Source organism: Protopterus annectens, chromosome 9.part0 (assembly GCF_019279795.1).
Source record: "Protopterus annectens isolate FY-2018-M chromosome 9.part0, PAN1.0, whole genome shotgun sequence".
Classification (NCBI taxonomy): Eukaryota; Metazoa; Chordata; order Ceratodontiformes; family Protopteridae; genus Protopterus; species Protopterus annectens.
In genome coordinates this window covers 1,156,095,976-1,156,119,111 of record NC_056743.1, presented here as the reverse complement: position 1 = coordinate 1,156,119,111, position 23,136 = coordinate 1,156,095,976, and the positions used below count along the sequence as shown (strand labels likewise).

The 23,136-nt window shown below is 38.6% G+C and overlaps 1 protein-coding gene across 2 annotated transcripts in view; it reads right to left on the bottom strand.

The window, feature by feature from the left end:
• LOC122811888 (delta-like protein 1) overlaps nt 1-23,136 on the bottom strand; it is a 540,266-nt gene that overhangs the window by 303,007 nt on the left and 214,123 nt on the right. For both annotated transcript variants that reach the window (XM_044084029.1, XM_044084030.1), the window contains exon 4: nt 186-289. In XM_044084029.1, the coding sequence (XP_043939964.1) occupies nt 186-289 (104 nt within the window). The remainder of the gene's footprint in view (nt 1-185; nt 290-23,136) is intronic.

Below are 23,136 nucleotides of genomic sequence, written 5' to 3'. Positions count from 1 at the left end.
TCCTATTCAAAGTTCTGTGATGTTTCTCCTTTTTCTGTAACTGTTGGTACCTTGGTTGCTGCATCTGTGTTCTCCTAAATGTCACTTTATTTTGCTGGATTTGCTATATCTAGTATGTTTGTTTTCAGTTCAAATTACTAACCATGCTATCCTTAACTGTTGTAGAAGATGAAAATTATACATACGTATTGGACACTCGTCTCCATCCTCTGACCATCCAGGACAGCATACATAGTCTATCAGTTGTATCAGGTGGGTAATATTTCTTTTCTTTTTTGTCTCTAAAAGCCTGCAAGGCAAGAAAGAAATACACAGATAGTGAGAAGTACTTGATGGAAATGTTTTTTTGTTTGTTTTGTTTAGCTATAATGGCAGTCCTTAGTGTTGAGAATAAAAGCAGTACTGTTTAGACCAGCACTTTTTATACAATAATTAAGATAATGATGATTTCAATGCTGACAATAAAGAGAATGGATGTTAATGATATTGATAATTATACCACACCTTGGGTTTTATTTGACAGACATGAGGCCAGAAACTGGAACTTTTCCAGTGCTGGTGATGATCGTGGTGTTGATGTTGAAGAATAACATAACACAGTAATTGTGAAGGTGACCCTGATGAGCCTGATGACCATTGTAGAACTGAAGGCATTACTCAAAATTATTTATGGTACTTGAGTGCTCAGGCAGAGCTAAATATAGAAGATTATGATCGGCTCACTTCATAACCCACTTATTATGTGTTTGAGAGATGGTTGACAAGAAATTCACCTCAAGAGTGAAATACTGGCACCCATGTCGAGAACACATAATACAGAGTTATAATCTGTGAGATGATCATATTTCTATGTAGCGCATGGAACTTTATTTGCTACATGTACTATTAGTTACAAGAAAAAATCACTAAAGTATATTATTGGCTTTCAAAACCATATAATACATTAATGATGCTGTCATAAAGGCAATGTATAACACTGTACATAATGGTTACACTTACTTTTCTTGCCTCTCTACTGTCTATATAGTGTAATCAGCGTGCTCCATGCATTACAAAGCAATAACAGGCACAATGGAGATGTGTCAGAAATTAAAATTAATCTAAGCATTCTTCTATGCTCAATAACGGCATTTGGAGGGGATGCTAATTTGTATGTCATAGCAATAGCCCAGGAATCCTTACTAGTTACCTAAGGGACAATGGCTTCATTTTCAACCAAATGTGCTGAAATGGTAACACTCCAAGGAAAAAATCATTGAGTATCCAGACAGATTTTAATAAAACAATTCAACAAATAGTCCAAATAGTTGTGTTTTCATTCCTTAACATGGGAACTTCTTTAGAACTAATTTCAGTTAAAAATTAAAGCATTTAAATATAGTACGTCAACCAGGAAACCAATCAGAAGGATTTTAAGATAATTAATATAAAATTTGTTAAAGGTACAGTATCCCAAGGTTCCCTATTCAATGCAAATAAAACATTTTAATAGATATTATTTTAACCACAGATATTATTAAAAACAATTACTTGATAAATAATATAAGCAATATAACAAAATAATAAAAAAAAATAAAAAAATTGAAATAATATATGACTTGAGTTTCAATCACTCACAACAGATGTCGATTTACTCAGACCAGGTAAACGATAAGCATTCAACCTGATTTGCTACTTTAATTCAGCATATTCTAATATATCAGCCCAAGGTACCCCCCCCTTGGATTTATATTAATTCTTCCCAAACCAAAAGTAAAAAATAATGGTATTCATGTCTCTCAGTATGCTTAGCTAATGCATTATTCTTATTGTTACAGTCAATATCATACATTTGTTCATATATGCATTCCTTAAATCTACATTTCGTTTTACCCACATAAAACTAAAGCAACATTGGGAAATAGCTAAATACACTAAATCTTTAGTGTTACAGCTGCAATAAAAGGTTGATTTCACCAATGCATGGTTCACTCTCACCATGTCCCCCACCAAAATGCACACAATATGAAAAAGAAGCACATTTAAAAGTGCCTATTTTGTTAGTGTATAACCCAAAATCTTTAGTCTCATTAAACTCCAAAATAGATTTAAAAGATCTACCTTCTTATATACAACTTGTGGTTTCATCCCAATAACTTCTAAAACTTCCTGATACATGGAAAAAACAATAAGTTTTTTTCTACAATCTTCCTTATATTATCACTGTCAAGGTTGAAAGTCACAGTTAAAGAGCAACCATATCCAGAAGTATCATTTTATTTCCATTCAACACTAGTGTCCCATTGTAAGACGGGGTGAATAAAAACCTTTCCTCTTACAAATAACATCCTTGGAGACATTGAACACCAAACTAGGAGAATATCCCTGGGCCAAAAACATCTCTTTCAATTTATCACATTCATTCAAAAACATTTAAAATTCCTATACCATCCTAGCTTCCCTAACATATGCCCTTTAACTTATAGCTTTTTTCTGAAATTCAGGGTGGCAGCTAGAGTAGTGCAGCATTGTGTTTGAATATGTTGGCTTCCTATAAATAATAGACGTTAAACCTGATTTTTTCAGCATTAACTCTCGCCTCCACATATAGGAAATTAATAGTAGAATATCCAACAGTGTGGGTAAATTTAAAAAAAAAAGCTGTAGATGTTTTGATGTAGCCAATAAAACTCAAAAACTCATCTAAAGGCTCATTCCAAATAATAAAGATATCATCAAGGTTGCATGTATACAAACTCAGGTAGTCAAAACTGGTCTTGAAAAGAAATCTTTTTTCCCATTGTAACATCACTATATTCACAAACAAGGGGGCACAAGCAGCACCCATTGCAACACCTTTCTTTTGTAAATAATACTGACCATCAAAACATATATAATTGTTTTTTAATACTGGTTCCATTAAAGTACTAAAAATATTAATCTCATTCTGGGTAAACTCTGTACTTTCTGTCAAAAATTGATTAAACTAGTCAAGGCCCTCTTCATGTGGTATCACACTATATAAATCCTTAACATCAGTTCTACAGAATATAATTTTCTTATCGTATCTTATTCGTCCTAGTTTGTAAAGAAAATTCCATGAATCCTTGTGTAGATGTTCAAAAGGTTGAAAAACATGTTTGAGTCTAAGGTCAATGTATTTAGCCAAAGGGTGAGTCCTAGACCTCTCTGCATTAAATACAGGTCTAAGTGGAGGATCATGCAAACATTTATGCATCTTAGGTATACCAAAAATACTCAGTCCTCGGGATTCAATAAACTCAGGTCCTTGGGATTCAATAAACACAATGTAGGCTGTGCTCAAAGTCTACATGGCGTTTACATGTGTGCTCTGTGGTGTGCAGCAAGCAGCTGCATGCACAACAGTGCACACAACTTTCATATGCTGTGCATCACGTCTAAGCTAGGTTTCTTGGCTGACAACAGTGTTGCTTACAAGGAAACCATGTAAGTGAAAATGGATAGCAATCCTGTTTAAAGCAGAGCACTTATGGTCCATGGTTTTGTGTGGAATGTCACAACGATCACCAGGGCTTCACAGATAGCTCTCAGTCTCTTAGTTCCACATGACTGCACACAGCCAACATAATGCAGGGACAATGACCCAGAAATAAGGATGCATTTGGAGTAAATGCCTTATAGAAATGTGGTAGAAGTACATGTTCTGAAGGATTTGAAGTATGAAACTCAAACATACTTCTCAGTCTCTTAGAAAAAGAAATCTAGACAAAGCCATAAATAATGGGGGGGCAAAGGCACAAAAAATAGGGACAGATTGTTAATATTGCTCTTACAAAATGAGAACGTTAATAGAATAATAGGTTTTATGTTAGCATGAATTTTCTGAAGAGTATGAAGTTTGAAACTCAAATTTCTGTCATTATTTTCTGACTTCAATCCACAATGACATGCCAATGATTTACCAGAAAACCAAAATTTTATGAGGAAAAGATCATGAATATGAGACATAAAATCTGGACATTCTGCAAAAATCTGGACATTTGAGAGATATGAACTCAAATGTATGTAATATTGAGTCACATCAGTTCTGAGATCATCCCAGTGATATGCCAGAAAGCCAAAAATTTGATATGGAACACATCTGGGCAGTTGAGAGGTATGCATGTGAAGTATATGGTCTAAACACAGTACAGGACAGTGTATCTACAGTGCGGAGTATTGCGATATCCCATTCCTGGCATGCTGCACTGAAGTTGTATAAATGATCTTTAACATTACATTGACTGCCATCTACAATAAACACTCAGGGGAACTGTGTGTATTGAATTGGGAACACAGATGAATTGTAGGAATGAACACAGGGAAAGAGGACAGGTGAAACAACTTAATGTACAGCAGATGAGGGCATGTCAATGGAAGATGGTTGTAGCAGCAACACCAATCACGTATCAATATAGTGCAGTAGGGACTGCACAGTGTACATGTGTTTTATGTGACTGTCACACAAGATGAAATAACAATGGGGAGGATGTCAGTGTGAGATAAGCATCCTTACATGTATAATGCAGAGGACAACTATTAGGTATCCAACATACAATTGGGGTAGGGTGCATTTTGTAAAGCTGTGCAAACTGATTTTCCTAAATATGAGTGTAATCTCAGCAGAGGTCTCCAGCAAGTGGGGCACAGGTAAAAACTCATGGAAAACATTAAAACAACCAACCACAATCATGAACAATATCAGTATAATACCACCAGTAATCCCATGCCTCTGACATAACATATGTGATTTAGAATGATAAGAGATGATTCTGCACAAACACACTTTAACAACTATTATGAGACATCCACACTCTATGATAGTAACCACGCACACTGTCCTGGCACTGTAACATCTGCTGGAGGTGTTAGGAGATACACTGCTATACCTGTATGAGATATTAACAGCATGGCACAATCCACACTGTCACGAATGATATCCATGCCATTAATGTTGTCAAACACCTATGTATGTAGCGTGTGCATCAGCAGAACAGGAAACACACATCCATCAGCTGTAACAACATGACTGCTGTCCGCACCATTAGGCAATCGTATATGCCACAAAAAGAATACCTAGGTATGGCCAATAAGCTGTGTGACATCTCACTGCAACAAAGGTGGTACACTTCAGTTACACATCACTAGATGCTGTATAGGGAGGTACATGAAGAAGGATGCATTGTACTCAGTTATTGGTGTCATGAAGTCTGGGAACTATGACGGTATTATGGCCTCTGATGTGGATATCCTTCACATACTCAGTACTTGTGTAACATATGAGGGAGTAGTCAGCACTATGACCACAAGCTGTTGGACTTACCACTTACCATCTACCCCAGGACACAGGTCACATACTTACTGGTCTGATTATAGGGTGTGATGTCCACATTATACTTGAGTTGTGTGTTGTTTTCCTGACCTAAACCCCCCATATTTTCATGTCATTGCAGGTATTGTCATGACTGTGGTAGCAATCTTTGGTATGTGTTGATACTGTCTTTATTACACTAATTTCACAGCTGGAGTCAATGATTGCCCACAGTCTGTAGCCCTTCAGGCAGCTGTTTGGACACAGGATGTGTATGTCATCTGTAATGTCCATCACTTAAATAATGGACAGGAAAGGGCTTAGCAGACAGCCCTGATGGACAGAGCTGATAACTGGACCTGAGATATAGGTCACTTCACACATTTCAACTTATTGAGATGCCACATATGTAATACACTGGTCTACCCACTTGGGGATACAGATGTTTATAGCCACATATGACAGTGTAGATTGAATACCTTGGTGTGGATTTGTGTCAAATGCCTTGGCCTGGTCAATTTCGACAAGATGATAATGTTATCATGCATGCCCTTGATGACCTCATTGAGGACATCTGTCAGATGTAACAGACATGATGTAGCATTAACAACTGACACAGGTCTGTTACACACAGCCAGAATATAACTAGTGTCCATTTAGAAGAGGTCCATGATGGTATGTTGGTCTACCTCACAGATGAGGAGAGTCAGGATGTCTCTATACATGTATGCATCAGATGCTGCCCCCCCCCAACTCAGATGGATGGATATTGATGTACACCCTTCTGTGGGAACATAGCTCATGTGGGGGGTGTTTTGAAATGTGTATTCAACTGTATTAGGAAGGTGTATGTGCTGAGTCATGCCATAAGCAATCTGTGATTTTGTCACAGCCTATTGATTCCATGTGATATGCCTGGATGAAGGTAAGACAGTGCATACTGCCTATCATGATCTGGCCTAGGGTTTGAGCACAATCCCCCACACAGGTACTATTTGAGAAACTCTCCCAGCTGGGGAGTAACCCTTACATCACTAAATGGGCAAACAATTGGCTCATTGACAGAACACATACTGTGAACATTGGTGAATCTACCTGTACTAGTAGAGCTGTCACCACTGGCACACCCCAATGATCTGTGCTTGGCCCTTTACTGTTTGGACTCTATTTCTTGACAGTTCAGGCTAAAGTACATGACCTTTGGCTTACCATGTTTGCTGATTCTTGCATATTGGGTGGAATCACCGAGTCCACCAATAATGATAACTACTACAGAAGGAGCTAACACAGACAAACAATTGCCAAGAAATCCACATGACCTACAAATAAATGCTGAAATGTGTCTTTATCTTGTCCTTCTGAAAAGTGGAAGTCCATTTTAATTATCGCTTTGACAACATCCCTGCTATGCTGAAACCCAATGATGCAGGCACTGGAAACACATGTAAATAGCAATCTGAACTTTGACCAACAAGTGTCCACACTAGCATTGGAAGCCTATGTTGTGCACATCATACGTCATGCCATCATATTCAGATCTTAGGATTGTATGACAGCACTGTACTCTAACTTCATTAGAACACTAATAGAGTATAATGCAGTATTTTGCATGTACCTCACCAGACACATGTAGCAGCTGGATAGACCACAGGGCTTTCTCATCAAGAAAACACAGGGCCTATAACCATGCCATAATGCATGTGGATAGATTGAAAGTCATGTCACTGTAATCTGTATTGTATAGGAGCAGGTGACTTCTGCCTGGCCTGCAGGCCAGTCTCTGACCCTGCTGTGGTGGGAATAGTGCATAATCACAAAAGTCTTACAGCTGATGACATCAGCGGTGTCTGTTGAGGAGAATATGGTAATAGTAGTGTCCCACATACTGGTGGAAAAGGCTCTATGTAATGTCAAACAAGAGCACAAACACACACACACACACACACACACACACACACACACACACACACACACACTCACACACACATACACACACACAGTTATCTGCCGTGCAAATAGAACCCCTACCTATCTAAGTGCACAGACTACAGCCCTCTGTATTTAATGCAAGAGCCACAGCTCATGTCTGACTTGGAGTGTCTCAGACATCACTTTATAGCTGATGACATCAGCAGTGTCTTGAAGAGAATATGGTAATAACAGTGTCCCACATGCTGGTGTAAAAGGCTCTATGTAATGTCAAGCAAGATTGTGCGCACACAGACACACACACACACACACACACACACACACATACACACACACAGACACACACACAGTTGACTGCAGTGAGAATAGAACCCCTAGCTATCTTAGTACACAAACTACAGAACTCAGTACTGTATGCAAGCAGCACAGGACAAGTGCGACTTGAAGTGTCTCAGACAACACGTTATAGCTGATGACATCAGCAGTGTCTGGGAGGAGAATATGGTAATAACAGTGTTCCATATGCTGGTGTAAAATGCTCTTTGTAATGTCAAGCAAGAGCGCACAAGCTTGTGCACGCGTGCACGTGCACACACACACACACACACACACACACACACACACACACACACACACACACACACACACACACACACACACACACACACACACACACACACACACACACACACACACACACACACACACACACACACACACACACACACACACACACACACAGTTGACTGCAGTGAGAACAGAACCTCTACCTACCTAAGTACAGAGGCTATAGAACTCTGTACTTTATGCAAGCACCACAGAATAAGTCTGCTTTTGCAAGAGTGCAGGTTAACTTATAGTAGATGACATCAGCAGGTCATGTGGGAGAGCAGATGTCAGGAGGCCTGCATAGGTTCATAGCTTCATAGATTCATAGGAGGTTACCAGCCTAATGGCCCTAGGGTTTTTACAAGCCTAGCCATGTAAAAACACAAGTATCCTTATTGAGCATAGTTAGATGGTTATTATTATCAGAGTGATTTTGGTAGCAGCACCAACTGGCCTTGTCCATAAGGGATATAGGTGCCACCCCAGTGGCGACTTTACAATCACCCATCCAGTTGTCAAGGTTTCACTTAAACAGGGTCATTGAGAAGCACTGCTTCACCTGCAGTGGGAGCTTATTATGGAGTTGTGTCAATCACTGGAGGATATATCTGTCTCCCCATCATGATCTGTTTATGTCACAGGCTAGTTTGAAAACCCTGGAGCAAGTTATTCTTGTCCCATTTGATTTGAAGATGTCCAGCATTTCCAGAAGGGCAGGGTCTCAGACTGATCTGTAGTTCAACCATAGGTCACCTCTTAGTAGCCTGTATGATACTAAGCACAATGACAGGATTATCAGTCTTTCCATGTATGTCATATTTTGGACACCCTGGAGTCTCCCAGTCACAAACCTCTGTGTTTTCTCCAATTGCTGCAGGTGTTTGGTGAGCTACAAACAGAAGGGAGCATTGTATTTAATGTGTGGTCTGATAAGGGTAGAGTACAGCAGAGCTATGACCTCCCTGGCCCTTGATGTGATGTTCACATGTATGAGGTGCACAACGCAGAATGTGTGTCTCACCGCTATAAACACATACTGATGAAAGTGTAGATTAATATTAACATGTGTTCCCAAGTCTCAAAACACTGTGTTTGAGCTTAGGGGGTGCTATGTATATCATAGTTGCCAGGTTTACTTCATTGCCAAAGGGGGCAATGAGGCATTGTTTGCTTTAAGGTTGAGTTCATGAGTTTGGCACCAATCATTTGTCTGTATCAGCCCCTTCTGTAATATGTTCCCATCACTGGGGGAAATCTATATGAGTGCATCTATTTAACAGTCATCTGCAGACTTAGTAAAGCACAGGCCATCTTCCATTGCCTGGGATTCAGATAAATAGTTTCCAAACAGGAGAGGGTCCAGCACAGATCCTTCTGGCATTCCACTGGTAAGTAGGCTAGTAGTAGAGGTGCAGTCCCAAACTTTGACAGGGTGTTTTCTGTTGGTGAGCCAGTTGGCTATCCATCTAGTAATGTATGTCTTAGTTCCCAGATGGGATATTTTCACTAGGAGACATGAATGGGGGGTAGTGTCAAAGGCCTTGGATAACTCCACATAGGCAGTTTGCCCTGTTATCCCACATCCAGGTCCTTGGGGTCAGTATCAAAGAAGTCCACTAGGATTAATAAGCAAGATATAGCCTTTACAAAAACAAAATTATTCAGGTCAAGTGTTTTGAAGATCACCTATATCCCTGTTGATAAGGTCAATACTGATTCCTTCCACAGCCTTGCAGATAAGGATTTTTAGGCTTACAGGTCAATAGCTGTAGTTCTGCATGTTACCAGATTGATGAGCATTGCATATCACTTAACATTGTGTGCTGTATCAATGTTTAATTCAGCATGCATCCCCATAAACATTGTAACACATCTGTTTTAATCTGTTGAACTCCACATTTAGTATATTTGTATACTGATACTCCCATTATACCTTTCATCTATGGTCTACCAAAATACATAAGTCCTTGTCAAATCCACCATTTAGACCCATAGTCTCAGCCAGAGGCTGGGTGACAGAGTCAATTTCTAAGTTTCTTGAAACCCAAATAAAAGTTGGTTTTGACTGTACAGGGCCTATCATGAAGGATACTAATGAATTTTTGCATGAATGGTATAAGTGGTCAAAATCTAATGACTTGAATGGTTGTAGTTTTGCTAAATTAGATATAGATTCTTTGTTTACAGTCATACGCAATGACTATGGACCTCAGTCAGTGAAATAATTTTTGCTTGATTTTACAGAATATATGCAGGCATACATAAATACCCTTTGTCAGCTGTTGATGCTAGTGCCTACAAATAATGTTTTTTTGTTTCAGGAACAGTTATAAAAGCAATTGCAAGGTGTGGCGGTGGGCACTCCAGTCACCAACAGCTATGCCAAAATAATAATGTACATATGGGAAATAAGTTTATTCTAGCTTTTACCATTGCTTTGTTGATGATTTGTTTTTCATTTGGCGTGGAGGCGATAAGACCTTCAATTAATTTTATAAATATGTATCACATACTGTACCTTTTTTGAAGTATAAAAAAATACTTCCCCTGGTAAGATAGACTTTCTTAATATCACAGTTTCCAAGAATATGAAGTGCAAGATAAATACTACTGTAGATCAGAAGCCCATTAAACAGAATGCTTACTTACATAGTATGCATCCACACTTTATGTTTAAAAATATTGTGAAAGGTCAAATGCTGAGAGTGGCAAAACTCAGTACTTCAGATCATATGAACTTACAATTGAATAAACGTTCTTCAGATTTTATTGATACAGGCTACAAAACTGATGATATTAATATTATGTGTGACAACATCAAACAGTAGCATTTAGCTGAGACTAAACTCATATTTTCAGCTAGTAGTCATCAGAAGAGTAAGAGGATAGATCCCAGGTACACATCTAGATATCTTTTATCCTATAACAGAAATACAGGAAATAAATTCTCCTCACCACTACTAAAGACACCAAGGGTAGACAAATGAACAAAGAAAAAAGACCTTAGGTGTCGTCCACAGCTTCAGGCTTCAGACTGTTAAAGCACAATTTATTAATCGCTTAAAAAGTGAAGCTGACAGGATGTAAACTTCACTAGAACATGATGAACTGAAAATAGTTAAATATCCAAGCAGTTGTCATCCACAGCTTCAAACTTCAGGCTGTTAAAACTCAATTTATTGAAAGCTTAAAAAGTGAAGCTGAAAATGCAAACTTCACTGAAGTACTGAAATGATTAGCCTAGTAATTAACATCCACAACTTCAGGCTTCATTTTGTTAAAGCACAGTTAATAGATGCTTGGTAAGCAAGGCTGACAAAAACATATGCTTCACTGGAGTGTAAAAAGCTGATGAAATTGTCCAAACGATACAGCTTCAAACTTCAGCCTGTTAAAACTCAATTTATTGAAAGCTTAAAAAGTGAAGCTGACAAAATGCAAACTTCACTGAAGTACTGAAATAATTAGCCTAGTAATTAACATCCATAACTTCAGGCTTCAAGTTGTTAAAACACAGTTAATAGATGCTTTGTAAGCAAAGCTGACAAAAACATATACTTCACTGGAGTGTAAAAAGCTGATGAAATTGTCCAAACGATAAGCGCTTTCGGCAGATGCCATCTTCAGATCGTATAAAAGTGTGGTTAGCTCTTCCTGTTTATAAAGGAAACACAATCAAGAGCTGGTAGCTAATTGTCTTTGGTGTTCTTAAAGGCAAAGGACAAAAATAAATGTTCAAAGTGGAGATCTGTCTCCTATAATGTAGTTCAATGTTAGAAATGCTAGAATCATGTATTAATGTTTGGTAGGTTTCTTCTAGATTTTAGAACAGGTCTGAGAGGTACTATTGTATTGAGACCTGGGGGTCGATTGGCTCTAAAATTATTGATCCAAAAGATCTCTCTCAATTCTGTCCTGTTATGGACATCTCCTTCTCTGATGTTTTGGGTGACCACTTCCAAAGCTTTAAACAAGAAATTGTGTGTAGGATGGACCAATACGTGTGCTGCTAAGGCATTATGTGGAACTTTCTGATCAATGTCTCTGACATGTCATAGAATGCGATCCTTTAGTCGTTGGTCAGTTTTACCAAGGTAAAAAGCTTGGCACTTGCGACAGGTAGCCAAATAGATTATGTGGCTAGTAGTACAATCAGCATAAACATCGAAATGAAAGGTACGTCCAGATACTGGATGAAGAAAAGTATTACTAGTATCTAAGTAAGGACAAGCTTTGCATCTGCAGCATTTAAAAGTACCTTTGAGGTCTGATAGTGGACCACTACATTTAAAGCCATCTTTATGGCATAGTAATCTCTTGATATTCTTTTTATTCTTGTAAAGAAACCTGGGTCTCTCTCCAACGATGTTCTTTATTTTGTCATCTGCTGTCAGAATCGGCCAACATTTCCTGATCACTTCACAGACCTGTCGATTGTCTGAACTGTAAGTAAGCATACATCTAAGTTGTTGAGGTGTTGTAACATTAGACTGTCTTTGTGATGCTTGTTCAGACCTCTCTGAGTAATAAGGTTGACCTCTTTGCTTTCTATAGGCTTGCACCTGTGAAATTGGTGGAAAATTGTTTTCCTGGTAAGCCTTATCCTTCAAATATCTACGTAGACTGGATTGCTCTTCCAAGAATTCCTCCTCATCAGTACATAGTCTTGAGACTCTTAAAATTTGATTGTCAAAGATATTATCAAAAATATGTCTTGGGTGCATGCTCTGCCTGTGTAAGAAATGAATTTGCCAGGTCTCTTTCCTATGCACCCCAGTGGAGAGACCTTGAATTGGATCTAAACGTATCTTGACATCCAAGAAATCTATGACTGAGGATGAGTGTCTCATTTTGAACTCAAGGAAGTCAGTGCTGTTGTTAATAAAGCTGACAAAAAGATCCAATTGGTCAATACCTCCTTTCCATAAACAAAAATCATCATCCACAAATCGCCCATAATAGACAAGTTCATTCTTCCAGATATTTCCATCACTGAAGATTGTTTTAAATTCCCACTCAGCCAAGACCAAGTTTGAATAACTGTTGGCACATGGAGTTCCCATGGCCACACCCCAGGTTTGCAAATAAAAGGTATCTCCATACATAAAGATGTTATTCTCAAGGATTAATTCCAGCAGAGAGAAAAGAGATTCCTTTGTTAAATTATGTCTAATCAGAAAATCATGTAAGGCCCTCAGGCCATACTCATGGGGGATCACAGTAAAGAGACTGGTTGTGTCCATAGTTACAAGTGGAAGGTTATCAAAACTACCCAGAGACTTAACAGTGGAGAACAAGTCTTTCAAGAAGCTGCCTGTATCCTTTAAGACAGTGGTAGCATAAGGCAAAGCTTTCTTGAGTTCATTTTTAACATACATGGATATGGATTCAGTGATCCATCCTCTCCCAGAGACAATGGGACGTAAGGGAGGGTCCAAAAGATCTTTATGTATCTTAGGTAATCCACCAATGCTGGGAAACATAGGATGAGGTGTTTCAAAAAATTCATACAAATCTTGACTGATCCTCCTTTCCATCAATAGATCATAGGTGCTCCCTCTGATACGTTTAATTCTCTGATTTACTTCTTTCTTACTCAATTTGCGATAAGTCATGTTGTCATCCAACATCAGTGAAACTTTATTACGATACCAGTCTGCATCCATCACTACTATGCAGCCACCTTTATCTGCTGGTTTGATCACCAAGCTATCTGTCCTTCTCAGCTGTTGGAGAGCCGCTTTTTCTTTCCTGTTTAAATTATAGAAACAATTCTTAACTTTATCTGCTGTACCTCTCACCTTATTTATCTCATCCTCACACAATTTCATAAAAAGTTCTACTTGGGGAGGGTTAACTGGAGTAAATAAACTCAGTTTCTTATAGGTCTGCTGTTCTTTCGTAGAACACATTTCAGGGACACATTCCTGCAAAACAACCTAACATCCGTCATGAATTCATTCACATCAGAAGAAACAGCTGGAATAAAACTCAGCCCCTTGTTTAACAGGCTGATAACATCAGGATCCAGGGTGATCTTAGATAAGTTAACTACTAAGTCATTACCCCCAATATTTAGTCCACAAACTTCTTCCGTTTGCGTTCTTCACTCTGCGTCCTCTGTGGCCTGTACGAATTCTCCCTCACAAAAACCGGCAACGGCCAGTTTACTGGTAGGTGCATCATCGCTTCTTTAGGTCTAGTAGCATAATTGATGGTGGTGTTGGAATTACTATCATCATTGGTATCATTAGCACCAGTACCTCCCAGATCCCTGGTGACAATATCAGTGCTGACAGTAGGAACCTCCTCTCCTGTAGATAAAGTCGAAGAGGGAAGAGAACTTGATGAGGTAGTAGTTGTTCGAGAAGGATGCAAAGTGTTAACAGTCTCTTTTACAGCCAAACCTTGTATGGCTTTCCTTTATTTGGTAGTTGAAAAATTGGGACGTCCACGACTAGTATTGTCCTCTCTAGGCCATTCAAAGATGTGACCGTTAGTAAAATCCCTATGATCTCGATTCAGTTTACCCATTTTTTTGTAGTTTAAGCTTATTATCAAAAGTGTTTAAATTCACTTGTAACTGTTCAATCTGGCTTAAATGCTGGTCCTGCAAATCACAACGTTCCAGTTCTTCTTGTTTCTTAGAAATAAAAGAGGAAATTTGTTCTTCTTCAGGTTTAAAAAAATCGATGAGCAGCCTCATATATTTTTGGCTAGTTTCCAAATTGATCCTTTGCCATTGGGCTAATAGCTCCGGATAAGTGTTTCCATAGGATGAAAGGCATTTAACTCTCATTCCTCTTGGTACTATCTGATGAAATAGGCAAGCTTCCAAATGGAAGCGTTGCCATTGAAGCCTTTTAAGGCGATGAGCAGCATTTTCTACTTCACGAAGCGTGTCAGAAAAACTAGCATCTACTGCAAGGTTTGTAGTATTAGGTGCTAAACAGTCACTACTAAAATTAATAGTTAAAAGTGGATTTGCAATGTCTCTAGAAAAAACAGGAAAATTGCATGATTTCGCTTTCACTGCTGCTCCTGTTTGCCCTTCTGCCATGTGTAGAGTGGGAGAAACAAACAACAAAACAGGAAATAAATTCTCCTCACCGCGACTAAAGACACCAAGGGTAGACAAATGAACAAAGAAAAAAGACCTTGGGTGTCGTCCACAGCTTCAGGCTTCAGACTGTTAAAACACAATTTATTAATCGCTTAAAAAGTGAAGCTGACAGGATGTAAACTTCACTAGAATATGATGAACTGAAAATAGTTAAATATCCAAGCAGTTGTCATCCACAGCTTCAAACCTCAGGCTGTTAAAACTCAATTTATTGAAAGCTTAAAAAGTGAAGCTGACAAAATGCAAACTTCACTGAAGTACTGAAATGATTAGCCTAGTAATTAACATCCACAACTTCAGGCTTCAAGTTGTTAAAGCACAGTTAATAGATGCTTGGTAAGCAAGGCTGACAAAAACATATGCTTCACTGGAGTGTAAAAAGCTGATGAAATTGTCCAAACGATAAGCGCATTCGGCAGATGCCTTCTTCAGATCGTATAAAAGTGTGGTTAGCTCTTCCTGTTTACAAAGGAAACACAATCAAGAGCTGGTAGCTAATTGTCTTTGGTGTTCTTAAAGGCACAGGACAAAAATAAATGTTCAAAGTGGAGATCTGTCTCCTATAATGTAGTTCAATGTTAGAAATGCTAGAATCATGTATTAATGTTTGGTAGGTTTCTTCTAGATTTTAGAACAGGTCTGAGAGGTACTATTGTATTGAGACCTGGGGGTCGATTGGCTCTAAAATTATTGATCCAAAAGATCTCTCTCAATTCTGTCCTGTTATGGACATCTCCTTCCCTGATGTTTTGGGTGACCACTTCCACAGCTTTAAACAAGAAATTGTGTGTAGGATGGACCAATACGTGTGCTGCTAAGGCATTATGTGGAACTTTCTGATCAATGACTCTGACATGTCGTAGAATGTGATCCTTTAGTCGTTGGTCAGTTTTACCAAGGTAAAAAGCTTGGCACTTGTGACAGGTAGCCAAATTGATTATGTGGCTAGTAGTACAAGCAGCATAAACATCGAAATGAAAGGTACGTCCAGATACTGGATGAAGAAAAGTATTATTAGTATCTAAGTAAGGACAAGCTTTGCACCTGCAGCATTTAAAAGTACCTTTGCGGTCTGATAATGGACCACTACATTTAAAGCCATCTTTGTGGCATAGTAATCTCTTGATATTCTTTTTATTCTTGTAAAGAAACCTGGGTCTCTCTCCAACGATGTTCAGAATCGGCCAAAATTTCCTGATCACTTCACAGACCTGTCGATTGTCTGAACTGTAAGTAAGCATACATCTAAGTTGTTGAGGTGTTGTATCATTAGACTGTCTTTGTGATGCTTGTTCAGACCTCTGTGAGTAATAAGGTTGACCTCTTTGCTTTCTATAGGCTTGCACCTGTGAAATTGGTGGAAAATTGTTTTCCTGGTAAGCCCTATCCTTCAAATATCTACGTAGATTGGATTGCTCTTCCAAGAATTCCTCCTCATCAGTACATAGTCTTGAGACTCTTAAAATTTGATTGTCAAAGATATTATCAAAAATATGTCTTGGGTGCATGCTCTGCCTGTGTAAGAAATGATTTTGCCAGGTCTCTTTCCTATGCACCCCAGTGGAGAGACCTTGAATTGGATCTAAACATATCTTGACATCCAAGAAATCTATGACTGAGGATGACTGTTTCATTTTGAACTCAAGGAAGTCAGTGCTGTTGCTAATAAAGCTGACAAAAAGATCCAATTGGTGAATACCTCCTTTCCATAAACAAAAAACATCATCCACAAATCGCCCATAATAGACAAGTTCATTCTTCCAGATATTTCCATCACTGAAGATTGTTTTAAATTCCCTCATAAACTCATAAAATTGTCTAAGGCCAGCTTCAAGAGAAAAATTGCACAGGACACTAAGGATAATCACAAGGCTTTCTTTAGTTATGTTAGGAACCTGGGTGGTAATTCCCAGATATGCTCAGAATTAGTCCTAAATGACAAAAAATACAGCGAACCCACAGACATTGCCAACATCCTAGCTGACAGGTTCAGTGCAAACTCCCCCCCCCCTCCCCACCAAAAGGGCAAATATCTATCCCAGCAGAGTGCTGCCCCCCTGACATCTCAGATGCTCAGGTAAGAGCCTTCCTCTCCAAAGCACAAAACACAGCATCAATGGGACCAGACGATGTCCTGGGCTGCGTCCTACATGAACTCCAAGAAGAGCTAAACCCAAACATAAAACTACTGTTCAATCTCAACCTTACTACAGGATATGTGCCCAAAGAGTGACGTACAGCAACAGTGGTCCCTCTTCATAAAGGTGGTGCCTCAACGGATCCTGGAAACTATTGCCCCATAAGCCTGACTAGCTTGGTCTGCAAAGCTATGGAAAGGATCATCATGGACCTCATAAATAAAGATATTGGGGACCTACAGACACTGGATCCTACCCAGTTTGGCTTTGTTAAGGGCAGATCCTGCCTCTTAAACCTGGTTGATTTCTTTGAAACAGTCACCAAGGCCATTGACGAGGGGCAGGTGGCCCACACAGCCTACCTGGACCTCGCAAAAGCCTTCGATACAATACCCCACTCGGGCATTATAGATAAGCTCACCAGCTTAAATATAAACCCCTATGTCACTAGATGGATTGCAAACTGGCTCAAGGACAGACCCCACATGGTTATAATTGCTGGAGCCATGTCAGACTCCAAACCAGTTACAAGTGGTGTCCCACAAGGCTCAGTCCTGGGACCTCTCTTGTTCGGTATATATTTCTCGGAGGTACAGGCCAACACGGAAGGACTGTGGCTGACCAAGTTCACAGATGACTGCAAACTGGGCACCATAATCGACTCTCCAGCCGACACAAGCATCCTCCAAAAGGGCCTCATAGAAACAGACAACTGGTGCCAGAGCCATGGCCTCAAGCTAAATGCCAAAAAGTGTATAGTCATCCCCTTTGGCAAAAACAAAGTGCCACAAATTACCACATAGGTGGTAATCCATTAAGTACAGAAGAAGTAATTAGGGACCTGGGGACCCAAGTTGATAGCAATCTCTCATTTGACAACCACGTGGCCAAAGTGGTTAGAAAAACATTTTATATAGCCCACCTAATCATGAAGGGATTCACATCTAGATCAGGGGTGGTCATCGTGCCTCTTTACTCATCCCTCATCAGGCCCATAATTGAGTACAATGCCCCTTTTGGGATGTACCTTACCAGACACCTGCAGCAACTGGAAAGACCCCAAAAGTACCTCACCAAGAGGATCAAAGGGCTCAAACAGATGTCATATGCTGCCCGGTTAAAGAAACTCCAGCTCTACTCAGTGGCATACCACCTGTTCAGAGGCGATCTGTGCCTGACATATAAAGCCATGTCCAACCCGGAATTAATGGACATGCTGCACCTCAGAAAATCCAAATCCCATCGAGCTACGTGCTCGAGTGACTTGAACCTCGGCACTGAAATAAATAGGACATGCTGGAGGGACAGATTCATAACCCAGAGGCTCCCTTCACTCTGGAATAAAATCCCAGTCCAGGTTAGGCAGAGTCCCTCATTGACTCTCTTCAAGAGGAATCTTGATGAGTGGATGGGAGATCATAGGTTTAGCCCGGGTATCACTTCTGTGTCACTGTTAGACAGAGGCACAGTATACTAACCTCGAAAAAGGGCATAGCAAAATAAATTTAAAATGGGTGGCGAAAGCCAAACACATTCTGGCTAGGCTTATAAATGCCCTAGGGCAGATAGCCTAGTATGAACCTATGAACCACCTATGAACCTATGAACCTACAGACTATCTTTTTAGTTATATCTAATTTGCCCTGTTAGGAACTATATAGTTAGAAACTGTTCTGTTTTTGTCATAGTGCATTTTTTTCATTGTGCTTGCTTTTCATCTTGTTTAACAAATTCTTAATAAATTAAATAAAAAAATAAAATTAAACTGTGTTCCACAGCAATATGTTGATTATGCTAGGACATGCCTTCTTCGCAAAAGGTTCAGCAATGAGGTCATTGGTAATAAAAGTAAACTACGACTTCAGTAGAGGATAAATAGCAACAGTACATATTGAAGGGATACCTTTTACCCACTCATGTATTTTCCTTATCCGCTAACTGAATATTGTATAAAACTGTGGTTGCATACTATTTTGTTTTTATTACATACTGTCCTGTATCTTAATTTCCATGCTCTATAATCCATTTTTGACTTCCCAATAAAACTTGCAAAATTATGTCATCCATGAGAGAAATAATTAAGCTGAATCCCACAATGAGCAAACAACCTAAAACCCAGGATTCTTTTTGGTTTAAATAACAGGGCTGAATTTTTTTTTTTTTTTTATTTATTTTTTGTGATTCAGCAAGTGAGGGGGATTTTTCCTTGTCTTTCTGTAGCACTTATAACACTTATGAAAGTTTATAAAAGCTGTCTGAGTAGCATGATATCTTAAACTTGAAAACATTACTGTAAATGTCAGTTACAGTTAAGACCATTTGCCAATGCAGTCCCCTAATGGCTTCAACCATTGCACATGCTATCACATATACTATGAGAATATATCCTCTTTTGTTATAAAACTTTGATGCATACTATGATTTATACTAATAAATATAATATAAGGTGGTTATATTTAGAATACGTCAAAGTCTATTACTAAAATATGCTCAACTATACCATAATGGCACAGACTTTTACAAAGCAAATCAAGCACATCAAAAATAACATCTCTGAGTACTATTAAGCCTTTAGAATCTTCCCATAGTCTATGCATGTGGCACACACACACACACACACACACACACACACACACACACTCACACACAGACACACACACACACACACACACACACACACACACACACACTAGTCAAATCTTAAAGGCTTCCTTAGAGTTCTTCCATATCTGGAGTCAGGTATGTTGTCTACAATAATCTCTGCAAAGATAACTGTTCTGATTCCATCTGTGACTGCTTGTGACAATGTGAGGTATTGCCAGCTATGCCAGGAGATGTAGGGCAGTGGATGTATAACATTATGCCAGCACAGCTAGCTAGAATATTGTAAATAATTAGATGTCATTTGTATATTGAACTAATATGTAAAGATACTTCGGTTGAAAAATGTATTTGTAAAGTTGCTTGTGTTAAAAATGTATCAACAGTGTTCCCTGCTGGACAGAAAAGAAATATACATGTATTTTTGTAACTGTTTAAATGTATATGTTTTAACAGAGGATACTGGAAGAGAAGAGGTTAATCCCAAACTTAGAAATTAGTACAAAATTAAATTACTGGGCCTAGGCCATTAAGATGCTACCTCACAGTTCTGAATGAAGCCAGACATGCAATGTCTGTAAGAAGTATGGTTTACTAGCTCCTGTAGGAAGAGTGGAAGTGTTTTATTGTTTTATGACTTTCAGGAGCTGCAGCTGATCTTAACAAGGCTCTGTGTGTATTATTGATATCAATGTGCTAAATTCTGACAGCTTCTAGCCAGTGTGGGTGCATGGGAACCAGACATCAGATGACCAGATGTATTTGATGTAATTCTGTAATCTAGTACAAAAAATACCTGACAAAGAAGGCTCACTCACCTACTTTATCTTGCCTTGCTGTAGTAAGTAACTTAGGAATAGTAATTCTTGAGATCAGTCAGCAAAATATAGTGAGATTAGTTAAGTACTGTTTATCTGTATCTGTGTGAATTTTTTTACCTGTGTTATTTTAATATTTTCTGTGGTTGAAATTCTTTTGTTTATTGTAACTAGATACTTAGCATTTAATGTTCTTTTATTATTTATTATTAAATACATTTAAACATTTGCTTCTAGCTGGTCCTTTAGAGAATATTTTAACCTTTGAGAGTACTTGTATCTGTTTGGTGACTCGGTCGCCACTTCTGAAAGCCTTACTACATTGGCCAACTACCATTTGTATTAATATTAATTTCACTCAGTATAATTGGGTACCCTTGTATGAGCCTTAGAGTAGCTGGCTTGGGAGTGTCTGGTGGCAGTAACTACCTTATAGTGTGGGTAGAATGGGGCATAGCTAGTAAACCTGTCCCAGCCTTTCCCAGGTGTGTGTGTGTGTGTGTGTGTGTGTGTGTGTGTGTGTGTGTGTGTGTGTGTGTGTGTGTGTGTGTGTGTGTGTGAGTGTGTATTTGCGAATCAAATCTCAAAGAGTGTGTATGTCTCAGCTATTTGGAGCAGGGACATGAAGCACTGGTTTCACAGAGAGAGAGTGGTGTAGGACTTGGCTTGGACACTTGGTTGAGGACTTAAGTCTACAGCTGTGCCAGTGGAGAGCCTTACTGAGGACCTGAGGAGAGACAGTGAGAGAAACCCAGACCCCTGGCTGAGTGTGTTCCCTATGTGCTCTTAAGAGAAATTGTGCTTTCTGTAGAGAACTGCATCAGGAAATACTGGGTGTATCCATTTTTTGTTCCAAGTGAATGTCCCTCTAGAGTGTCAGGGTATGCAGGGCACACTGTTGATACATTTTAACACAAACTTTACAAATACATTTTCAGAACAAGCATCTCTACAAATCAGTTTGATATACAAATGACATATAAGTCTTTACTGAATTCCAGCTAGCTGTGCATATGTTACACATTCACTGCCCTACTTCTCCTGGCATAGCTGGTAATATCTCACATCATCACATTCCTCTTCAGCACTGTTACTAGAATGGAATGAAAGGGGTGCAGGCATTCCGGGACATGATAAAAGGCATACTGATCTGGAAATCCACATCATTTGTGCTTTTGGGTAGCTGTTCATATCTGCAGTCTCGTTAGTTGTGATTGTGATTATGACTGCTTAAGTTATTTGCTTGCAGTGAATGGTCTATGTTAGGAACCTTGTATTTGCAATATTCCATACTGTATTACTACAATATAAAATAGTAGCATGGCACTGGCTTTTAAAATGAAAATCAAGCACACTAAAAATAATATTTTGTTTATTTTAAGATCTATTAAGTCATTGAATTTAGCTTGAGATAAGTTATTATAATAAACATGTAATTATATATTTAGTTTATTTTGATGAGTAATAATATAACTGTAATTTTGATTTGGAATGCAACAGGTAAAGTAATATTGTAAAAAAATAAATAAAAATTAAAAATAATATTTTTTAATGTGGGGAATACATAATTATTACTTAGCTAATATGCCTGACTATTGGATGGTCTGTTGACTAGTCTACTTACCTGGTGAAAAAAGTGCAGTAAATAAATAAAGAAAGAAACAAAACTGCAGCAAAGAGCTAATATTGGTCTTTACTAGTACTGCAGAAAGTGCTATTGTGTATCAGTTATGAGCAAAAATTATAGGAGGTCTGTATCATATTATCAAAGGTTCAGTTCCATGAACCTTCATTCATTGAACTGACTCTCCTAAGCAAATGTTCACATCAGCAAATTTCTAAAACAGGGAATGGAATTTGTTGACCAACATTGCGACCATCACACAAAACAGCAGTATGCCAAACCAACTCATGAGGGGGCTCCACACCCCACACACCCCCACCTATATATACCAACTCTGAGATTGCACTACATTGGGGAAAAGGTAAAATTTCCTGATGTTGGCCAACTAATTCCATGCCCTGTTTAAGGTACTTTCTGATGTGAACATTCACTTAAGTGAACATTCACTGTTGACGGTTCAATGAACAGAGGTTCGTGGAGTTGAACCTTTGGTTATACGATATAGACACAAATTATAGGTCTTTCATGGAGGACATTATTTTGGTCCTCAGCTATAGGCTGATGAGGTTACCAACTTGAGGATTGTCCAGGGTGGCATTTGATCTAACCACAATACTACTCTCCTTGAATATTTCTCAGACTCCTGGACATTCAAACTGCTCTTGTAGATTTATTTTGATTATTTGGAATTTTCATAGTGGCTTCAGTATTTATTTCTAAAGTCTCTTGCCAACTTCTAGAAATGTTTTGTTTTATCATTCTCTTAGTAGGTCAGACATTCATTACCTTTGTCAGGTTCTAGTCTGTTCTACAAAGATTTCTTTATTTTTCTTCTGCAGATTTATGGATGCATTTTTCCCAGTACAGAAGCTTTATTCTAACACTCATGCACATTTTTAACATGTTACTCTTTCTCTCCCTTTTAAATCAGATACAAGTTGACTGTATCTGTTATAACAAGTTTTCTGGTTATCCTGACTTCT